This window comes from Ramularia collo-cygni, assembly GCF_900074925.1.
Source record: "Ramularia collo-cygni strain URUG2 genome assembly, contig: RCC_scaffold01, whole genome shotgun sequence".
Classification (NCBI taxonomy): domain Eukaryota; kingdom Fungi; phylum Ascomycota; class Dothideomycetes; order Mycosphaerellales; family Mycosphaerellaceae; genus Ramularia; species Ramularia collo-cygni.
This window is the reverse complement of record NW_019716255.1, coordinates 2,852,111-2,873,776: the sequence shown is the minus strand read 5'-3', so window position 1 is coordinate 2,873,776 and position 21,666 is coordinate 2,852,111. Positions and strand designations below refer to the sequence as shown.

Below are 21,666 nucleotides of genomic sequence, written 5' to 3'. Positions count from 1 at the left end.
ATAACCTTGTAGCTACTTAGCTCTCTGTTATGTTAGATGTATAGCTATTCTATAACTGTACTTTCTAATACGTTCGCTTTATTTAAGGCGAAGGATATAAAGGTATTAAAAGTGCTCGAATTACTACCGGATATAGAGGCCTAGCGGTTATTACTATACTACGGTAGTGCTCTCGGTAAGTAAGAGGAGCTACTTATTATAACTCTTAAGTAGCACTAACTATACTAGCTATTAAGCGATAATAGCTAGATTCGTAATAGCTACCGCTTCCTTAAGAAGGATAGTACTAGTAAGGCGCGTAGGGGCTTCTTTAAGCGTAAGTTTCCCTTTCGCTATCGATTTAGTAAGCGCTACGAGGGCGAATAATATAAGGAAGCGCCGCTCGAGAGCTAGCGGAATACATCGTCTAAGCTACGAAGGTTCTATAAGGCGGTAATCGTATAGATATACTACTACGTAGGCTATAAGGATAATAATAAAGATAGAGTTCGAGTTAGTATTAAGGAGCAGTTTAATTATAGAGAGCGGCGGAAGCTCGTACGGCTAACTTACTAGACTATTAAGCGTATTAATACTAAGAAGCGCTCTTAGATCCCTTATAACTACTCTTTTAAGGATGCTAACTATCGTAAGGTTAATACCTTCCTACGAAAGCTTACTAGTAAGGAAGTAAGTAGCGGCCGTAGCACGGCGGAAACTAGATAAACTATTACTAGTAAGAAGGAGCGTAATATAACTATAGACGGTACGAGGTTATTATTAGCAGCTAGCGAAGCGAAGTTTAACCTCTAATTCGTCCTTAACTCTATACGTAGTTACTTAAAGGCTAATCTAGACTAGCGTATTAGCGGTACTATCGATAGTATACGAAAGCAGGTAATTACTATAATAGATTAGTATAAAAAAAGTAAGTTTTCGGTAAAGTTTAAAAATTGCTATACTTAAAGTTAAGCCCTTAATTTAAAGTGCGGTATACTTAGTATAAACTAATACTAGCTTCTTAGACGATTATAATACTAAACACCTATAAATTAAGAAATCTAATAACGGGAACCCCTCCGAGTCGGTAGTATTTACTAGTAACGCGGGCCTCTAGCTACTAAAAAAATATAGCTATGTTATAGTAATAGATTTAACTTATAAGACTAATCGTCTAGAGTAGAAGCTTTTTAGCTTAATAGTCCGCGATAATACTAACACTTTTCGAGTTCACGTATACTAGATATTACTACGCGAGTACGGCATTATAATAGGCGAATTACTACGGCAAATTAAACGATAGTATAGAGGCTATTAGGAACCTCGCTACTTTATTACTAACGACTCCGGAGCTAAGCAATTAGCTATTAATACAGCCTTTCGCGACTTAGAGGATAGTAAGCTTAAACTAACTTATCTACTTTACTAGTTCTATTATAAGAAGGCTCTTACCGAGTACTTTAAGGGCCGGTAATATATACGTACGCTAGACTATCTTCTAAGCGTATTAAAGTACTACTAAACTAAAGCTAGCCTTACGGACTTACTTAATAAGGTAATAAGGGCCCTACCGAAGGGAACTATAAAGATAGACTATATTAACGTACGTATACGGAAGGACCGTAAGCTATAGGCTACCTACTATCGAATATACTTACTACTACTACTATAGATAAAGATAACTAGCAACCTTAAGAACTTTTACCTCCTTCTTAAAAGAGGGCCTAGTATTAAGCAGAAAATAAGCTACTAGTCGCTTGCTAGTATTACCTTATACGTTATACGAGTAACTACTACTCTTAATCGTAGAGCGGATTAGAACGCCTATAACTTTCGTAATAAACCTTATCCTTTAATAGCTAAGTATCCGTAGATAAAGTAGCTACCGTATCTAGCTTAATATATAGTCGTAGAGCAAATGTAGCTCGGTAAGATAGATATACGCGACGGTAACTACAGTAATAGCACTTCTATTAATATCTACGATTATGTCTTTTACCGTAAGTACGAGTTACTCTACCGCTATCTTTAGTATAACTATATCGTATTCGAGATACTTATAGCGGCGGACTTCGCTAATTAGATAGTAGTATAGATTAAGAGCGGCTTCGAGCTATACTTTACTACCGCGCGCGTTATAGTAGATAGCTATAACGATAAGGAAGAGTAGTATACTAGTAAGGCGCGTTAGGTCGCGAAGATAAAGGAAATAATATAAATTATACGTAACCGCTTCTACTAATTAATAGATAATAAGGTACTTACTATAGCCGGTAGTAGCACGAAGCGATTCGTAATCTATATATAGCTTAATACGTATAATAAGGCAACTATACTATTACTTAAGGCGTCCGTTAAAGAGCTACTTACGGAAGTACGAAGGATTAAGCCCTTATAGCCTATTCTACCCCCCTCTTAAAAGCCGGTATTATCTAATACGCCCCTTACCGCTCCGCTAAGTAGTTAATACGTAGAGTAATCTATAGCGGTATCGATAGCGGTAGCTCTAGTATAGGCGGCGGCTCCGGCGGTAGTAAGGGGCCGTAGACTAAAGCGTATAAGGTATAAGGACTACTTAATTAATTAAGGGCGATAAGAATAATTAAGGGTAGTAGATAAGAAGCTAGTAAWAACACTACTAATCGACTTAACTCGTTAATTAACAGTAACAACACTAATAGTTAACGATAACATTATAAATAGGGATAAGGAATAGTAGGAAAGATTAGAATTAGTAGTAGCGCCACTAAGCGGGATCCGCCGCGTCATTTCCGGCCCTATAGGCCCACCTTCAGATTCTGCCTCAGAATAAGGACAGCCCGGCCATGTGGTATGCGGAGTAGGCAGCAACAAGGTTTTCGAGCCAAAATGAATATATGCCTAAAGCAGTGGCAATGCCGTCTTGTTCCGCCGGAAAATTGAAGATTGCTGCATCTCCACGAGACACATCGATGACCACGCTTGCAACTAGCTGGCTACGACTCGACACCAACACATCCTGTCGAGACTATGAATTGTCGTCGAACAGTATCGATTGTCGTGAGAGAAGGTGAGACGCCTTGAATGTTGCGAGCAGCACGGCAAAATTTCAGTTGCAAACAGAGGAGGACCACAGGAAAGCACAGAGAACACGAGGGTGTATTGGGGTATATTATGATCAGTCGCCACTTTTCTCACGCTTCTTGCCATGGCCGAGTTTTGCGCTCGATTCGATTCTCGAAACCCGGTCCGTGGACTCCCTACTGACCAAGAACATGTTCAACTACCTTGACCGTGCGATCAACGATCAGTTCAATCTCCTCTCTCGTCACATTGTATGCGGGGGCAAGCACAATGACATCGCCGTTGGCACCATCTGCCACGCCTCCACCTGGCAGCAATGATACACCAAATCCTTCACTCACGCCAATGGCGTGCATGGTTGGCGCGACCTTCTTCCCAGCTGGAAATGGAGCCTTGGTCGCTTTATCGGCGACGAACTCGATGCCCCAGAACAAGCCTCGCCCGCGGATGTCACCAACATAGGTCTTATCTCCAAGACGTTGCTTGAGCAATTCGCCAAGGTACGCGCCGAGCTCCTGGWCATTGGCCAGGAGGTTCTCCTCCCGGACGATGGCTTGTACTTCGCAAGCAGCTGCGCATGCTAAAGGATGGCCTTGATATGTCTGGCTGTGGATGAAGCCGTTTGAACCGCTGGAGASAACATCAATAATCGACTTGTTGACAAGCAAAGCTCCGATGGGWTCGAATCCGGCACCTAGTCCTTTGGCAACCGTCTGAAGATGTGGCACCACCCCTTCCTGCTGCCACGCATGCCATGTGCCAGTTCGACCGGCTCCAGTCATTACTTCGTCAAGGATTAGCAAAGCGCCGTGCCGATCGCATACCTCTTTCATGGCCTGCAGATACCCTGGGACTGCAGGCACAGCGCCCAAAGTCTTCACCCGAAATTAGCATAGTCTACCATCGACAGCAGGTTCGACGGATACTCACCATGCCTGACATGGTCTCGGCGATGAATCCGCAGACGTTACCTGGACCTACGGCCTGGAACTCGGCCTCCAATTCGTCTGCAAGCCTAGCAACGTACTCCGCATCGCTTTCCCCATTCTTTTGGCCTCTGTAAGGATAGCATGGACTGACATGTGAAACGTTGTCCGCCAACAACGGCATGTAGATCGCCTTCCGCGCCTTATGACTTCCCACGGATAGCGCACCTAGCGTGTTGCCATGATAGCTCTGGTGCCTAGCAATAAACCTCGTCCGTTGCATCTGCGGTTCCGGAAGCTCAGTGAAATACTGCCGTGCCATCTTCAACGCAGCCTCCACAGCTTCGGTTCCAGAACTGACAATGAACACTTTCGACATGGCTCCCTGGGTGGAATCTGTAAGGATCTTGGCAAGGTTTTCGGATGCAGAGGTCGTGAAGAATGGTGAATAGCAGTATGCCACTTGGTCGAGCTGGTTCAGGATGGCTTTCTTAACACGTGGTTGGTTGTGGCCCAGACATGCTACTGCCGCGCCGCATGTGGCATCAAAGATTTCCACGCCGGTGGATGTGGTAAGGTAATTGCCCTGCGCTTTTACAATCATGGGTGGAGCGGACGAGAGCTTGGTGTGGAGGACAGAGGAGGCATCTTGCTTGTCCACGATGAGATCCGTCGTGACCCGGGCAGCATTTCCGCCCTCATGCGGAAGCTCTTCGAGTGTCATGGTCAAGAGTGTCTGAACGTCGAGTGATTCGGCTGGTCAACGAGTTGTTCTAATTCGATGCAGCGAAGAAGTGGAATTTTGCTTAACGTTTGTGACTCGAGAGGCAGAATACTTATCTTAGCACTGAGAGGCCCGCGTACGGCTTCTACTCCGGGAATTTGATCTTGCGCCCCGTATACGACAGCCGGAAGCGATCGCAGACCCCGCGTTGGGTTTGGTATCTGCCAATGGTTCTCGACAGCCTTGTGGGGAAAGATATGCCTAACATAGATGGACCTTGGCCGCGGTCGCCTATCTTGGGCCTACGAACCATCTGCTAGAGTCGACACCTACTATTTTTCGTCCTGCTAACAGTCATCATTTTCGCACAGTACCTACGAATTGGCCAGTCCGGGCAGACGTCGGGAAAGCCCCTGTAGGTATGGTGCTGTATGTAGCCGATCCTGGGACGTCTTGATGGAGGTGGTGTAACATCTTCCAGCGCTGCGTAAAGCAGGACTTGAGCTTGTTCTGCGAAGGAGTCAAGGGCGCGTCGCGATACAGGAGATGACGGATTGTTCAAGTAGTCTGGCCCATGTTTCATACCATGTCCGTGAATCTATACCAGTGAGGCTGTGCCTGTACCTAGTGACGTCGTGAAGTTTGAGGATAATCTCACGGTGTAACAACCATGCCACAGATCAAACATAGTGAAAGGAGAACGCGATATGTTTGGCGAAAGAGTGGCGGCAAAATGTACAAGTGGATCCCGTCCCACCCAATTTCCATGCCAAGATCTCAAAGCTCGCGATCGCGGTCGTCCTTTCAAGTTTCCACCAGTCCCTTGAACAGACACCAAGTCTCCAAGCAAACACGAGACTGACGGAGCACGTCTTTCAAAGCTTGACCTGTGTGTGGCAACAAGTGGTCGATAATCACCGGTCGAAAGATGACCGCCGAAGTGGCGGCAGAGCGGCAAAGAAGCGACCGGAGGACACCAAGCCAGCAGAGGATGGAAGGAATTTCCTCCTAGCAAGACAACCGATCACCACACACCATGCAGTCTGCTACTTGCAGCGGTGGGAAATATGGAGGCGGACCGTCCTTGTTTGACCCTGGGATTTCCGTGCAAAACGCATGCCAATGAGATCCACGCGTAAGCTCCAAGGCCACCAGAGCGTCCCCAAGAGCATTGGCAGGAGAGGCGGACTTGGCGATCGGATTCCCGTAATAAGTCGACCTTGTTTCCCATGCTACATCTCAGTCTTTGTCGCGTTTTCTCTACCCTACCTTATTCTCTGTTGTCAAACCCACACTCGTTATTTCTTATTAATTTGACAATATTCTCCTTTAACCCTTTACCAGCTCGGATCAGACCTTTACATCAGAGAAGAMTACGAATTTACGATGAAGCTCTCGTTCGCAGCTGCGGCGCTTGCCTCCCTGGCTGGCCTTGTCAGTGCGAAGAACATCCCTCGTCAGTCCGGAAAGCTGCCTCCTATCACTGTTAAGGGCAATGCTTTCTACGCCGGTGACGAGCGATTCTATGTCCGTGGAGTAGCATACCAGCCCGGTGGTGCCGCAGATGCCGCAGATCCTATGTTGGACAAGGCAGCATTCACGCGTGATGTCGCCCGCTTCAAGGAGTTGGGTATCAACACCATCAGAATCTACACCATCGACAACAGCCAAAACCACGACGAGGCAATGAAGATGTTGGACGATGCTGGCATCTACCTGAGTCTCGATGCCAACACCCCAGACTACTCTCTCAACCGTGAGAACCTCGCATCACTCCACGGATCATACACCGATGTCTACCTTCAGAATGTCTTCGCTACAATCGATGCTTTTGCTGGTTACAGTAAGACAATTAAGTCCATCTAATACTGTACAATACTGATATGCCTCAACAGACAACCTTGCTTTCTTCTACAGCGGAAACGAGGTCATCGATGCCAAGAACAACTCCAACGCTGCACCATACGTCAAGGCCGTGACCAGAGACATGAAGAACTACATCCGTGCCCAGGGCCACCGTACCATTCCTGTCGGTTACTCTGCCGCTGATGTTTCCGCCAACAYCTACCCTCAGATGACCTACTTCGCCTGCGGAGACGATGAGATGGCTCGCTCTGACTTCTTCGCCTTGAACGACTACAGCTGGTGTGACCCAAGCAGCTTCGAGAAGTCCGGCTGGGACGCCAAGGTCAAGAAGTACAGCAACTACACCATTCCCCTCTTCCTCAGCGAGTACGGCTGCATCACCAACGAGCGTAACTGGGGCGAGGTCGCTGCTCTATACTCCACCAAGATGACTGGCGTTTACTCTGGAGGTCTTGCTTACGAGTACACCATCGAGCCAAACGGCTATGGTCTTGTCGAGATCGAGAACGGCAAAGTCGTCCCCAACCGCGACTTCGAAGCTCTTAAGAAGGCATTCGCCGCAACTGCCAACCCTACTGGTGACGGTGGTGCCCGCACCCAGACTGGTGTCATGGAATGCCCAGCCGAGAGCGACGCATGGCAGGTGGACACACTCATGCTTCCTGAGATCCCCGAGAACGCCGCCAAGATGATGACCGACGGTGCCGGTAAGGGTGACGGACTCGAGGGCGAGGGTTCCCAGTGGATCGGTCAACAGTCCGAGACCGAGCCTGACCTTAGCGACGGCGTCTCTGTCAGCGGATCCGACCAGTCTGGTACTGAGGCMAACTCTGGCAACAGCAGCTCCGGAAACAGTGGCAACGATGAGGAGGGCGCTGCATCGCGCCCAGTCGCCGCCATGTCGATTATTGCTCTCGCGCTTGGCTTTGCCTTGACCTTGTAGAGAGGTGTGAATTTAACGTGGAGTTGGATACCTTTGCTGTACAGTTATCACGCGGCATTTCCAGCAATTGAATTATCTTGTCAAACCTTGTCCAAAAGCTTTTGAGCGTCATAGATAGATCGCATTACACCTTTCTGTTGCTAATTGTCGATTGTTCTCATTAAATGCCTTGAATGCTAGCCTGCCTGATCACTATGCTGATCGCCTCAAGTCTTCTCCAACAGCCTGGCGATTGTGCGTTCAGGAATTAATTCTCGCCAGACCACAGTGGACGCGGACCTTTGGTTATTGAGAAAGACTATTGATGTGGAGAAGTGCTGGATTGCGGTGAAGAGCACGAGGACTAAATCAGCGAGACAGAAACAGGAGCGTTATTTGCATGTTCCATGTCGGAAATGTTTGTGTGCATCCTTATGGTTATATGATGCTCATAGTTGTCTGATGCCACAGCTCCAAAAGTCACTCCCCAAAGCTACAGCGTAGCATGTCTGCTCCAAAGCCATCGTCTCTTCGTCATACACTTGCGTTGTCATGTCCTTGAAACGATTTTGTGTGCTCGCGGATGCAGTTATCCCCACACTTCTTGACGCATTAGATGCGCCTCTCCTCTCGGGAATAGCACTGTCACGCGGTAGGCGAAAGTCAGTATGTCGCTTGCGCTCCCGGTCGCAGCCGTCACTGGTATAGCGACGGCCATCACCTTCCCAGAATGCCTTGTACATCTGGGTCGGGTATTGTCGACCATTCTTGTAGATTGGGCATAAGCAGCGATTTCTAATCAGCTGACGATGCGTCCTCCGTACGGTCTCGATGCTCTGCGGCAAAGGAGCCATTTTCGGACCCAGCATCGCTTCCCAAGGTACGCTGCTCCTCCCGCGAATAGCTTCTGCCATTCATGCTTTTGTTCTCGTCACCGCCGACATCCTTGGATAAAGAGGTAGTTCCAGGGACAAAGTCGACGACATTCAGATCCAGGATGTGCATTTGAGCTGGGAATTTGCAATATGTCTTGCCGCCGCGAACCCCGCAATCCTTCTTCTGGCAGATATGACCGTGCGTACAGCTTARGATTCTGCATGCGCTGCGACGTGGGCATGGCATTTGGCGAGCGATAATCTTCAGATCATTGCGTATACCTTCCGTGATAGGTCGATGATCGTATTCACAGACGTCACCTTTGGGACATTCGCCTTTGAGATGGAAATTGTTGCAGAGTTTGATGTGGCTTACCCGGCTCAGAAATGCGGCGTGGTCTTCTGGAGACGGTCTTGGGATGTAGTAGTCCAGACGTTGCTGGTCCTTGTTGATAGCAATCATGTTTCTTGGGCTATCTCGCTCTTTGGGCAGTAGAGCCTCAAATTCAGGAGCTTGCTTTCCGTTGCTACGAGTGCTGTCTTGGCTTGGAAACGTCGGCACATTTGGCCTGCTGTCCTTTCGCCAATCTTTCCCATCGTACGGCGAAGCCGAGTGGGAGCCGTTGGTCGTACCCGGCGGTTTAGTGTGCAGATTCTTGCATGTACTTCCGTACTTGCAGAGACCCTTGGGGAAGAAGTGGCAGATCTTCTCGGGGCTGTGATCTGCTGAAGTAGAGGAGGCGTGAGAGTAAAAATTCTGAGGCGGCGGATTGGTTGATCGTTGATATTGATGCGGCTGCTGATCCATTGATAGAGGTGTATTTCGGAAGACCTGCATCGTCCGATCAGTACCCGGTCAAGCGCGCATTGAAGCTAGAGTGCCCTCGATTCGGGAGCATTGAACCGCATGAGAGCATTGCCAGCTGTCGGCACTACACTTACGTGAGGTAGGTCTTCAATCTTGAGTCCGAGCTTTGAAAACTCGTGGTGGAATGCATAAGTGCGGATCAGTGTGATACGATCCCTGTTGTTGATGAATGGCGTGAGCTCGGAGATGTAGCCGACATCGTGACATGCGGCGAAGTAAATGTGTTTGCATTGTGCATTGTCTGCGAATTGGCGCTGGATTCTGGTTAATGTCTTGCCTCATCTGTGGAAAGGTACCAGGAATTGGATGCTAACTTACGAACWTGGCACGTATCTTGAAATCGGCGTTCTCTTTGAGCTCTCCTGCATCTACAAAGTCGAAGAGATCGTTTGACCGATTGAAGCTGGCAACGAAAGGGGCGAGTGCGCGTTTGTCGAAGCCACACAACTTCGCCTTTGCGGCCGCCTTTGATAGACCGGCAAGGTTTGCGTAAATTCGAACCATTACGCGGCAGTGGTCTGAGAACCGGGTCAGTATGTGCTGCTCCAAGGTGCACTGGGAAACCATGTACCAAGTCCGCGAGTGCGCAAGCTGTTTGCGATCGTGTCGTTCAATCGCTGAGCAGCAAGGCTCCCACCCTCTGCTCCATTGCCGACAAGATCATCGTCAAACACCATGCCGTCGCCATCTACTAGCACCTAGGCGGGGCGGAAGAAGTTAGCATACGTGGATTGTAAGACATAAAGTAAAAGGGAAAAGCAGACGCATGTAGGTAGCTCGGTGCAAATGACATGCACCTAGTCTACTCTTTGGTTGAAGACGGCTGGCAGGTGTCCCGAGGGAATCTCCGGAACCTTTGCGCACATCTTCCTCGACTTGATTTACTTACCAGAACGAACGGGTTGCGCTCTTGCCCTTTGGCGAGCTGCTTGTACCTCTCGCGGGAGTCTCTCTCTTCCTCGTAGTCTGACTTCAGTCGTCTGAARTCCTCCATGAGAGCGGCATACTTTTCGAGCACGTCGGCCTGGGTCTTATGGTAGACTTCACCATCGAGACGGAACTTCTCCAGCTGCTGCGCAGCAAGCTCAAGATCTCTATCGGAAGGCATGATTGGCGAGACAGCGGATGACTGTCATGTGGTGTTCTTGCTGATTGACGTCGTTGGTAACAGCGAGGGCGGACCCACCAAGAATTAGCATGGATCGCTGACAGCGCGCTCACGGTCCGTGTTGAGTGAGGCTGTCACGACGAATGTTTTGTTGAAAAACAACCGCAGAGCCGGTTATGCAGCACGCAGAGCTCCGAAGCGACACCAAACCACGCTCGCAAGAGGCTCTGCAAGAAGGGCAGGTCGATGTTGGAGACACGACGTCCATGTACGGTAGGTAGGTAGTTCCAACTTCCATGTCGTACTGGGAAAAATTAAGGTGCCGTCGGATGCGTGGGCCGAAGCATTGGCCCCGCATCCATGTCACGTCCACCACAGGGCATTTGTTGACGCGTTGACACCTCACAATACTGTATCCACCAAATGGATCCCAGCACCCAAAATGCTCTCCAGGGCTGCGTGAGCTCACTGCGATCGGGCATGCAGCTGCTCGAATCCAGCATCAGTATCCTCGACTCGGGAGTGAGCGATTATCCGCGTCTCGCGAAAGTGCTGCAAACCACTCGGGTATAGCTTATCCAGGTCCACGATGTGCCTTCTTTCCAGCGCCGGTATACTAACGGCAGCCATCAGCACTTTGAACTGGTCTCGGAGCACGATCTCATCACAGCCCAGTCAACACTCCTATCCGAAATCCAGCCCGAAGTCACCGCCCTGCTCACCCGCGTCGAGACATATCTAGACAAACTGGAGCGGCGCGAGAAGTCTCTCATTGCCAAAGCAGACCTCCAAGAGGGACGTCTGTCACATCCTGAACGCAGTCGAAGCCGGGAAACCAAAAGTCCTGCCAGGGGAGGTGCGGGTGGAGGCAGCATGGAGGAGCTGAGGATGCAGCAGTTGCGACAGAAGRAGGAGCGGTTGAGCTATGCCGTCGGCAGACTAGAACTGCAGGCGAACCAGAGACAAAGGCAGCTTCGAAAGAGTATGGCCGCGCAGTGAGATGCGATTCCGGAACCTGCTTGCTCGCTCGCCATGAAATGTGTATGACACCCGCTATGCGTCTGCTTTGGCAACATTGCACCACTTGACATCCAGAGCTGGGTAAGCATTCTTCGGGATCGAAGGCACAATATCATCTCTCGCCGTGGAGGTTGCAGGTGGTGCGTCGAGGCAACCTTGGACTAGCAACGCCGCTGTCGCCAACTAGCAGATCCATGGATTGATGAGAAAACTGCCGAGCGCCCAAAGCTTGTTGAGCTTGACAGTCTGCTTGCCTGGCGGTCACTACTTGTCTCCTCAATGCTCCTCTCCTTGGCGGTCGCAAATTGACCAACTTGTGGCAAACCAGATCGGCATGCAAGTGCGACAAGCGTCTCATCCCTCTATACTTTATCGGCTAGTAGCCCACGTCACTCGTAGCAAGTTGGCGACCCTCTACGAGTTGCTCAACTGTCTCGGGTGCGGTAGCATTGAGCCTTGGCCCGCTGTATTTGAGCTGCCTCGCCGCCGGTAATGCAGTTCTCGACTGCGGTCTCGTACTGACCTTTGCGATCTCTATCGGCACAACTATTACAAGAATGATGGACTTGAAACACAATATAAGTACATAATCAGAGCTTGCTTATGAAAGAGCTCTACAACAACACAAAGACTCATCAGGAGCATCCGTTGACCTTGGGCGACCCCACTATGTCACTCTTGCCACAATACTTCGTACTCCCGACGACAGCAGAGCCCTTTCCATTGGCAGTGCTTCTCGGCACGCGGCTGAGAAACATCCCGACAGTGCTGGTGTGTGGTCTCATCGATGACATATCAGCAGCTCTGCCAACGCCATAAAGCTTCGCTAAGTGCGTCTATCAACCATCAAGGTTTTAAATTCGAACGGCCAGATCTCTTGCGCTCAGAGTCTGCAAGACAGCAACGGAGTGAAGAGAATCGCGAATGGCTTGCTCGTACGTTGTTCTGCGGGACTCTCCTTTTGACTTGTCGATCGAGACCCGAATCAAGCTGATCTGCGGGTGTTTCCCCTCAAAATCCCCCATTACTGGCAGTTTAGACTTCCCAGCAAATGCCCCTTTCAGCAACGCTTTCGGCAAATGTTTCTCTCCAACATTGGTCGAGCCAATAATATCGCTTGAATCATGAGAGATTCCAGCTGGGCTGAGGAAGCTAGCCGGTCGATCATCTGATGCTGCCAGTAGTGGCTTGCCGGTACGCCGATTCCTGCCCTTTCAGACTGCCTAGAGAAAGCTTGATGAATCTTACTTGTGTACGAGTGCATGTTCATAAGAGGCTTAATGATGATCCGACATTTTGTTGCAACRGTCATTTCGATTTCAAGTGACGATGCTTCGAGTTTCCTGTCTTGCTGAATTGAAGAGACAAWTTGACGGCAAGACTGCCCAAACGTAAATACCGATTGCTTCGTGTACCCATTACGATGTACCTTGTATCGCAGAGCGACAGTAGTTCGGAGTATGTACGTCGAAGCAAGAGCTTAAACGCAAAGAAGATCCCGAGGCAACGAGCTGTGTGCAAAGTTTGGCACGTGTCGGATGGTAGATCGTACGGCCAATGTTCCACCCGGCCTTCTATATCTTCCTTGCATTCAGGGCTGTTGACAATTTCTGCGACATCTCATCCATTGTGTAGCAATGCATGCAACTCTGAAACTCGCCTTGACGGCAGGCCTTGCGGCCTTGACCTCAGCAAACCCTATTCAGGAGCGACAGAGCGATGGCGATGTTGTGGGCTCGCTCACTGGGACCTTGGGCCTGAACACTGCACTGGGAGCGCTTGGTGGAACGTTGGGCCAGAACCAGACATTCGACTACGTGGTGGTCGGGGCCGGAACTGCTGGTGTGTATATCGACTTCAGTCTTTTAGCAACATCTGACACTCCGCTGTAGGACTCCCTCTTGCCTATCGTCTCTCAGAGGATCCAAAAGTCACAGTAGCGCTCATAGAGGCTGGTGATTTTTACGAGCTGGAGAATCCTCTTTTTTCCTCGACACCGGCAGGTGATGTCGTCTTCTGCGGATCTAGTCCTCTTGACAACAACCCGATCGTCGACTGGGTATGTTGCCGCGCTGCAAAACCCTGCCTTGCTTCTCATACTGATTGTCGATGAATGTCAGAACTTTATCACTCAGCCACAAACCGGTGCGTCTAACCGACGAGTCCACTATGCCCGTGGGCGCTGCCTTGGTGGCACCAGCGCTCGTAACTTCATGATCTACCAGCGAGGTACTCGCGGATCGTACCAGAAGTGGGCGAACGATATTGGTGACCAGAGCTACACCTTCGACAACTTGCTTCCKTACTTCAAGAAGAGCATGCACTTCACGGCCCCTGGCCCCAAGCGCGCCGCAAACGCCACCGCAGACTACAACYCCGGCAGCTACAGTGCAACCGGAGGTCCAGGACAAGTCAGCTATGCCAACTTCGCCCAGCCCTTTTCAAGCTATATGGAGGCTGGCTTGAACGCTATCGGACTTCCCAAGCAAGCCGGCTTTGAAGACGGTGTCCTTGATGGCACGGCCTACTGTGAGCGTCAATCCCGCAATGAATACGTGTCAGTACCCTGACTAACGCTCCACTGCAGGTGCCTCGACCATTGTTCCAGAGTCTCAGAGACGTGGATCCTCTCAAGAGACCTTCCTCAATGCAGCTATCGCCCAGGGCCGGACCAACCTCAAGGTCTTCAGCTTGTCAATGGCCAAGAAGATCTTGTTTGACTCCAACAAGAGAGCCACGGGTGTTCAGGTCGCTGCAGCTGGCCTTCTTCCTTTCGTCCTCAGCGCCCGTAAGGAAGTGATCGTCTCGGCTGGTGCTTTCCAGAGCCCTCAGCTTCTCATGGTTTCGGGAATTGGCCCAGCCGACCAGCTCAAGCCTTTGGGCATCCCGATCATCAAGGAGAACCCAAATGTGGGCCAGAACAGTAAGATATCGATCAAGCCTTTAAACAATTCGTTCATCGCTGACAGTAAATTAGTGTGGGACCATGTTTTCGCTGGCCCAACCTACCRGATGGCCATGGAGACCTTCACCAAATTGGCCAATGAGCCTACATATCTCGCGGAGAAGGGTGTTGAATACTTCGGAAACCAGTCCGGACCTCTTACCAACCCTGTGTCTGACTTCTTGGGCTGGGAGAAGCTCCCCTTTTCTGACTACGCCCAGCTCTCTACCAGGGCTAAGATCGCTCTTGCTCAGTTCCCTGCCGACTGGCCGGAGCTGGAGTACATCAGCGGAGCAGGTTACGTTGGTGACTTTGCCGACCTTCTCCTGACTCAGCCTGAGAAAGGTTCTGGAAAGCAATTCGGCACAATCCTTTCCACTCTTGTGAAGCCGCTGTCGAGAGGCACTGTCAAGATTACATCTGCGGACACCAACGTGCTGCCCGACATCAACCCCAACTGGCTCGCAGACCCCACGGACCAAGAGGTTGCAATCATCGCTTTCAAGCGCGCCCGTCAAGCTTTCCATTCTGCTGCCATGCAGAAGGGTGTTGTTGGCCCGGAGTTCTTCCCTGGATCCAACACTGCCACCGACGAGCAGATTCTCCAGAACTACCGTGATACTTTGATGACTGTCTGGTGAGTAGTGTGTTGTGGTCTGGAAAGGTCTCTGCTGACAACATACAGGCACGCATCGTGCACATGTAAGATGGGCAGAGCCAACGACCCCACGGCCGTTGTAGACCCAAAGGCGAGAGTTATTGGTGTCAAGAACCTCCGGGTCGTGGATGCCAGTGCCTTCAACTTGCTGCCACCAGGGCGTACGTATGGTGTTCCAAGATATGCGAGACCGTGCTGACCAAGTTCCAGATCCGATGTCAACCGTTTACGCTTTGGCTGAAAAGATTGCACAAGATATTAAGAACGATAACCAGTAGAGAATATTGTGGACTGTAGGAGCTCCAGATCCAGAGCTCTCGACAAAAAAGGTACCAACGAGGTCTCTCCTTGATCTCTGTCGGTTCAATGCGACTCATTACGATCGCCTTGAGAGTGTTCCAGTAGATCACAAGCGCAATTCAGGACATTCGATTTGCACATATTTCCACTGTACAATTTGTCCAAATACACCTATCGGTCAGTCTGACGAGTCTTCAACGGTTCTTTTCTTGATCGCAGTAGGACAATAGTCTCCGGGGCGGATGTAGGCCTGCGTTAAAGCTRTACAGCGTCTCGATACCTCGGAGTGGAGTGCGTGGCGTATCGGTCCATAGCTCAGCAGGGTTCTCGGCCGATCTAGTCAAGAGCAGTGTACAAAAGGCTTCGGTCTGATTTCAGTCCATTGCACCTCGATTCGTAATGTAGCTGCGCCTAGATGTAATCGCAGCGTGGTATCTCATTTTGAACATCGGTGTCACAGGTCGAGCCATCGTTCTCATCAAGTGACCTCAAAACAGCTTTGAAAGATCCCAATACATCGTAGAAGCGGTGTCCGTGCAATATGGTGTTGACAGGAGGTTGTCACTGTGCGGTGAAGTTGCTGCTCGGTAACCGGATGTCCACTAGCGTTCGTTAGCGTAGTTGCAGTGCTTGGAATTATTTTTGCGCTCGTCAAAAGCTTTACCAAACATCAATCGACATCATGGCGCCTCATAAATCCAAAGTACTATCATCACATAACCTGACAAAACTACACTTGTTGACAAATTTCTAGAAAAGAAAGACGGATGCAGATGCTCCTGACACTTCGAAACCATCCGCGGTTTTCCAGCCCACGCGAGGACGAAGCCACACCTTGAGTATCGCTCTGCCAGGCAGCATAATAGCGAATGCTGTCACTCACGATCAGAAGACCAGTCTTGCGGGACAAATTGCCCGGGCCTTTGCCGTGTTCTGCGTGGACGAGATAGTCGTGTTTGATGATGGCCAAGCCGAGGTCCGTGCACCAGAACATGGAGGATATACAGCTTTCGCGGACCCAAACTTCTTCCTTTACCATGTTCTGACCTATCTGGAAACTCCGCCGAACCTGAGAAAGGCTTTGTTTCCTATGCACCCCGATCTGAGGACGGCAGGCGCGTTGCCAAGTCTGGATATGCCTCATCATCTTCGAAGCGAGGAATGGTGTCAATATCGCGAGGGTATCACTACTGGGCCTGCAAGAGGATCCGGAACCTTTGTGGATTGTGGAATTGGCGCTAGAGTCACTATTCCAGAAAGCATCGACGCCAACACTCGAGTGACACTTCAGCTTGATGCGAACAGCCCAACTTCGTACGTGGAGACATTGCCAGGAACGGCGATATCGCCAGAGGTCCCTCGCGAACATGCAGGTTACTACTGGGGATATCAAGTAAGACAAGCACATTCCCTTGGATCAATATTCACAGAATGTCCGTATGACGGCGGCTACGACATCAGCATTGGGACAAGCGAGCGAGGCGTATCACTCCACAATCTTTTAGATCCTAGCAGTACCACGCGCGTAGAGCCTACTTGGAACCATCTCATTGTGGTCTTTGGGGGTGTGGCCGGACTAGAAGCGGCACTCAGCGCCGACGAGGAACTGCAAGCGGCAGGCGTGAGCAAGGCCGAAGAGGTCTTCGATTACTGGGTCAACCTGGTACCTGGCCAGGGTAGTCGAACCATCAGGACGGAAGAGKCTGTCTGGGTCGGTATGACCGGCATACGGCAAATTGTGGAGCTCCGGAATAAGGAATGAAGCCCCGTTGGAGACCAACTCGATTCATTCACTCATTGTGATGTCGCGAGATGCGCAAAGTCTTCAAAATACCATTGCGTGACCATCAACTGAGCAGCATGCAGCAACGATCTATGACGGCTTGGTCCCGACTTGGAGCCGATCGTAGTGGTCACGACATGAATCACACGGACATGAATGCATCAGGCTACACGTGCCAGCATCGCCGATCACTGTCGTTGCTCGCATGCCCAACATACGGGCCCACGGGGTCTATTTGCATTGGAAGTAGTTCAGAGTCCCCTAGAGCATTTTGGCGCTCGTGCGTTGGCAGCGAGTTGATTCTCGCGTTAGCAAAAGTGGACATTTGGTCACTGTATATGACTTACGATACAAGGAGACGCTGTGACTGGACATCAAAAAGCAGCGTGCGATATAATTACGACCAGAGTAATCGGATGCACTTCAATAAGCGAGATGTGATGCTCTTGGCTGCAGGACGGTCTGACTACATTGCATGATCTCGCCTGATCGGTGCCGATGGTGGCGTTTGGTTGCCTGCTTCGCTCGGTGAGCAGAGAAGCGCTGATCTCCCTCGATCATGGTACTGCCGGCTTCAATGCTAGGCTTCACTGTATGTCCGCCTTCATCAAAGGAACTCCCGACATCGACGAGACCACGTCTCCGCACAAGGAAGGTAGCAGCGTCATTCTGCCACACGGTGAGATTGAAAGTTGGACTTCGTATCTCCAGGGCCGCACATGTCGGCCTCCAGAGATTGCGCAACAAGATGCTGTCTCGCATTCTTGAGACCCCCAGCTGTATCAACGAGGCTCCAGGACCGTCACATCATTTTGCCGATATATTCTTACAACTCACACCCTCCGATCGAGGGTAAGCATGGCAGCGTGAGACGTGACAAATGCAGCGTCAACACCATGTGCATTGCGCGGAGCACCGTCTTTCCCGCACGATCCGCGTGCATCTCACAGTCACGCACACCGGTTCTTCGGGACCCAGCGACAGAAGTCCCGGATACTGCTGCAGCCAGCCCTATAAGTCTCACAGCCCTGTAGGCTGACGTGCAGCAAGTAGCAAGACATTCGCTTACCGTGAAGGCTTCTCTGACGACCTTCCATGCATCCTCATGCTTCCACGTTCGTCTCTGGCCGCCAAATTTGGAGACAGAAAGTTCACTCTGCGAGCGCTCTTTCCGTCCGAGTGTTTCGCCCTCGCAAATCGTGTTGCGAGATCGCAACTTCAATCACCGTGCGCCTRTCAATTCGTTTCGAGTCTGCAAAAGCGATGAGCCTCAGTGAACCACCAGTCAATCCGCCGTACGAAGAGACGACCCAACGTCAATTGCAGGTGCCGTTTTGGTACACCATGTCGGACTTTGCCTGTTGGCATCAATTACATCGTCTCACTCGACATCGCAGGCGTTGGAGAGCGCACGGGGATGGCTCTCAAACGCCGCCAGCAAAGTCATCAAATTGCCGTGGATCCAGCTACAGGGGTAGATGATGACTGCCGCCGTCGCCGAGATGTTCAACCCTCGTGGTCACGCTAAATCCTTCGCGCATGCACGGCCTCGGCCACTTGGAACTTCATCCGCCACTACTTCCAAAGTCACACTTCGCTTGTTGATCTTCGCAATGCCACATGCGCTGAACTTAGGGCTGGCTGGATCAACGCTTTCCGTTCTGAGCTCCTCTCGATACATCTTACAGCTTGTGATCTGCAAGCATGCTGCACAGCCATGTGCCTTTCCACCAGTTATGTTGGTAGGATGATCTTCCTCGGGCCCTTCCATTCTTGATGGATTGTGTCACAGACTAAGCGGATTTGGTAGCATGYAACGCTGGATTATTTCCTTATATGCTCTACCTGATCCCACGTTTCATTGCCATCTCCAGTCTCATCGCAACCTGTTACTCCCACTCTCTGATCAATAAACCCTGTTCAGATTATCCCTTAACGGTATAGACAAGGCACCCATATCGAGCATTACCATGGAGTCCTCGGAGTACGATTACTTTGGCGGCACACTTCATCAGGCTTATCATTACATGGGCGTTGATGTCAACTTCGGATTCGGCGAGCCCAGTAGCAACGCCGTTCCAGTACGCCCCTTCCACAGTGAAAAGAGCCGTTCCACAATCTGACATATACAGACATCTATTGAACCTCACGGCTTCAATCCTGAATCTGTCAATCGCACAAATCACCCTGCTACTCCCCAGGATGGCTTCCTGGCTGCAATGCCCACATCTTATTCTCCTCAGCCGCATCAATACCCCTGGCTACCAGGCGATTCTATCAGCAGTGGCTGTAATGTGGACTTGGAGGAGAGCTCAAACAGAAGAAGTAGCAGTGCAGAAAGAGACAGTCTCTCTCCTGCGCAGGCGCGGCGTAAAGCACAGAATCGAGCAGCGTGAGTCGGGTCGAAATGTTCAGAAGTTTAAACAAAGCGACGATGGGACTAACTCATCTGTGCAACAGCCAGCGTGCATTTCGCGAACGCAAAGAAAGACACGTTCGAGACTTGGAGATGAAAGTCGGTCAACTTGAAGCCACCGTCTCTTCGTTGCKGTCAGATAACGAGCGCTTCCGGTCAATGCTAAGTCTTGCACAATCGGAAAATGAGTCGTTTCGGGCAAAATTTGCCTCGCCGTCCTCAGCATACAAGTCCAGTTGTCCACTGCATCGGCTGGCCAAGCAGCAGTCATCGTTTCAACCACGGATCACGTCTGTCACGAGTCGACGTCGCTCTGCTACTGCAACCGGCCAACCGCCGATCAAAACTCCGTTCAAGAATACGCTGGGCAGCGACGACGAATCGCTTCCTGCGACTGCACTGTGGAATCTCTTTCAGAAGCACCCTCTTTATCTCTCAGGTACGCTCGACATTGCCAAAGTGTGTGAGCGGCTAAGAGAGATAGCTGGACATGAGGAAATGGGACCCGTATTGAGCCGAGCGGTCGTCCTTGAGGCAATAGACGAAGTGGGCAGGAATGGCAATGATACGAATCGATGGGCACCTAGCTTGATCGATGGGATTGTTCTCCAGTGACTGGAAATATCGATACACATTGAATTAATGGGAGCCTACGATATCCTGATCCTGGAGGCGAGGATAAATTCTCTCACAGCATTACAGGCAAAGACATACCTACAGCTAGAGCAGGCGTTGAGTCTGTCTCGAAGACTTGGCTTCATAGATGGAACACAATGTTCCGCCTCTGTCCTCGCAAGGAATGCAACGGTCTGATGGGACGTAACATCCCGTGCACGAACGCACGGGAATGGATCGCGACGAATGAAGACTGTGACCAGTTCAGCTCCGACTTTGCACAACTCTCTTCGCGTGGTTATACAACATTCATGGCAGACAAGAGGGTCGCATTACATTGGTTCCGGGCATGGTGCCGTTCGTTGATGCATGCATCTGCACGCGCAGCCCACGCAGCGCCTGCATACAACCAATTGGATGCGACAATCAGCATGTAAGCAGCTCGTCAGCCGGGCCAACATGTGTCCGCATGTAGGTTCGGGGGCTGTTGAACGATATGATAGACGATCCCGCCCAAAAGGTTGCCAAGGTTCGGCTAGTTGGAGCCATCCTTCGGAAACTCTTGTTTCTTACCCTACTTCAAAAGTGGATACTGCTGGCGCACAATACTTCCTGTCCGAGTATCACGCCAGAGAAGACTGGGCAATACGATTGGGAGTGTTTACTGTGATACCTTCACAGRGCCGCTATTAATAAATGGTGCCGCATCGACGTCAGACTCGCACTCATCCTATCACAGAAGCATGTATTGGCATATCTTGATGGACATTTTGAATCGCTAGCTGTTGGCGACGCGTTGCGCTGGCATCACAAACTTGTTACGCGTCACCTGCAAGCCAATGTGCTGCGAGGTGACGTTCGCATCCTTCGGCACAGACTTGACCTATGAGACTTTCTTCAAGATACCTCGTGGTAGAATCAAACACAGCTCTGCCCCATCTCATTAAGAAGAAGGAAGAAATCAGAGTTCAAACGGGTGTGGGCGATCAATACCACTGCAGAAAGTCAAAATCTGGGTCTTGCTCATGCTTCAATTGTGATAACTTTATCACAGTTGCGCCGGGCTGCGAGCATCGAAAATTACTCGGGCTAACCGCAAAGTACGTAGCCACACCGCAAAATCTTCGCATTGTATTCCAGACAACTAGCTGAACGGCTGTCGCTGCACAATCTTCTCGGCAGCTGATTCCTTGGCAGTATCTCCAGACCAGCCCTGTTTTAACCTTGTGTAAGGAGCTACGCCACGCTAAATGGCTGAAAACATCTCAAAGACATTGTGGAAGACAATTGGATGGAATACTCATGGACCTCGGTTATTGAGGACGCGAGGAGTAACCTCTTGTGGAACATACAATCGATATACTTACTAGTTCTTGCTGTTGAAATCGAAAGTATGGCGCGAGGATTCGTTGACCACGGATGCCGTCGAGCTGGGCATCACACTAACCAACCCATCCTCAGCTGGAGAGCGAACCAGAACCAGACACCACCCTATCCCTTTCTTCATATGATAGCGGTAAAGCTGCATGGCGGCTGCTCTTAGCAGCATTCGTATTCGAAGCCCTTCTCTGGGGAGGATTTCCCTTGTCCTGCGGAGTC

At 50.4% G+C, this 21,666-nt stretch overlaps 7 protein-coding genes; 5 read left to right on the top strand and 2 right to left on the bottom strand.

The window, feature by feature from the left end:
• Positions 1–3,218: 3,218 nt before the first annotated feature.
• Positions 3,219–4,692, bottom strand: RCC_00966 (probable adenosylmethionine-8-amino-7-oxononanoate aminotransferase; the record flags this gene model as incomplete). XM_023766188.1 has 2 exons in its annotated part: positions 3,219–3,917; positions 3,973–4,692. 2 exons carry the CDS (start codon positions 4,690–4,692, stop codon positions 3,219–3,221), a joined length of 1,419 nt encoding a protein of 472 aa, XP_023621956.1.
• Positions 4,693–6,078: 1,386 nt separating this feature from the next.
• On the top strand, positions 6,079–7,501 carry RCC_00965 (related to GEL1 protein; the record flags this gene model as incomplete). XM_023766187.1 has 2 exons in its annotated part: positions 6,079–6,535; positions 6,588–7,501. 2 exons carry the CDS (start codon positions 6,079–6,081, stop codon positions 7,499–7,501), a joined length of 1,371 nt encoding a protein of 456 aa, XP_023621955.1.
• Positions 7,502–8,275: 774 nt separating this feature from the next.
• On the bottom strand, positions 8,276–10,331 carry RCC_00964 (uncharacterized protein; the record flags this gene model as incomplete). XM_023766186.1 has 5 exons in its annotated part: positions 8,276–9,187; positions 9,298–9,477; positions 9,542–9,741; positions 9,795–9,921; positions 10,113–10,331. The coding sequence occupies 5 exons, from the start codon at positions 10,329–10,331 to the stop codon at positions 8,276–8,278; spliced, it is 1,638 nt and encodes a 545-aa protein (XP_023621954.1).
• A 423-nt stretch (positions 10,332–10,754) lies between these two features.
• Positions 10,755–11,330, top strand: RCC_00963 (related to mitotic spindle biogenesis protein Spc19; the record flags this gene model as incomplete). XM_023766185.1 has 2 exons in its annotated part: positions 10,755–10,898; positions 10,965–11,330. The coding sequence occupies 2 exons, from the start codon at positions 10,755–10,757 to the stop codon at positions 11,328–11,330; spliced, it is 510 nt and encodes a 169-aa protein (XP_023621953.1).
• A 1,658-nt stretch (positions 11,331–12,988) lies between these two features.
• On the top strand, positions 12,989–15,231 carry RCC_00962 (related to choline dehydrogenase; the record flags this gene model as incomplete). XM_023766184.1 has 7 exons in its annotated part: positions 12,989–13,193; positions 13,244–13,410; positions 13,472–13,880; positions 13,939–14,274; positions 14,329–14,932; positions 14,981–15,114; positions 15,164–15,231. 7 exons carry the CDS (start codon positions 12,989–12,991, stop codon positions 15,229–15,231), a joined length of 1,923 nt encoding a protein of 640 aa, XP_023621952.1.
• A 704-nt stretch (positions 15,232–15,935) lies between these two features.
• RCC_00961 (uncharacterized protein) lies at positions 15,936–17,015 on the top strand (the record flags this gene model as incomplete). XM_023766183.1 has 2 exons in its annotated part: positions 15,936–15,956; positions 16,008–17,015. 2 exons carry the CDS (start codon positions 15,936–15,938, stop codon positions 17,013–17,015), a joined length of 1,029 nt encoding a protein of 342 aa, XP_023621951.1.
• A 1,991-nt stretch (positions 17,016–19,006) lies between these two features.
• Positions 19,007–20,067, top strand: RCC_00960 (uncharacterized protein; the record flags this gene model as incomplete). XM_023766182.1 has 3 exons in its annotated part: positions 19,007–19,117; positions 19,169–19,428; positions 19,497–20,067. 3 exons carry the CDS (start codon positions 19,007–19,009, stop codon positions 20,065–20,067), a joined length of 942 nt encoding a protein of 313 aa, XP_023621950.1.
• Positions 20,068–21,666: the final 1,599 nt, after the last annotated feature.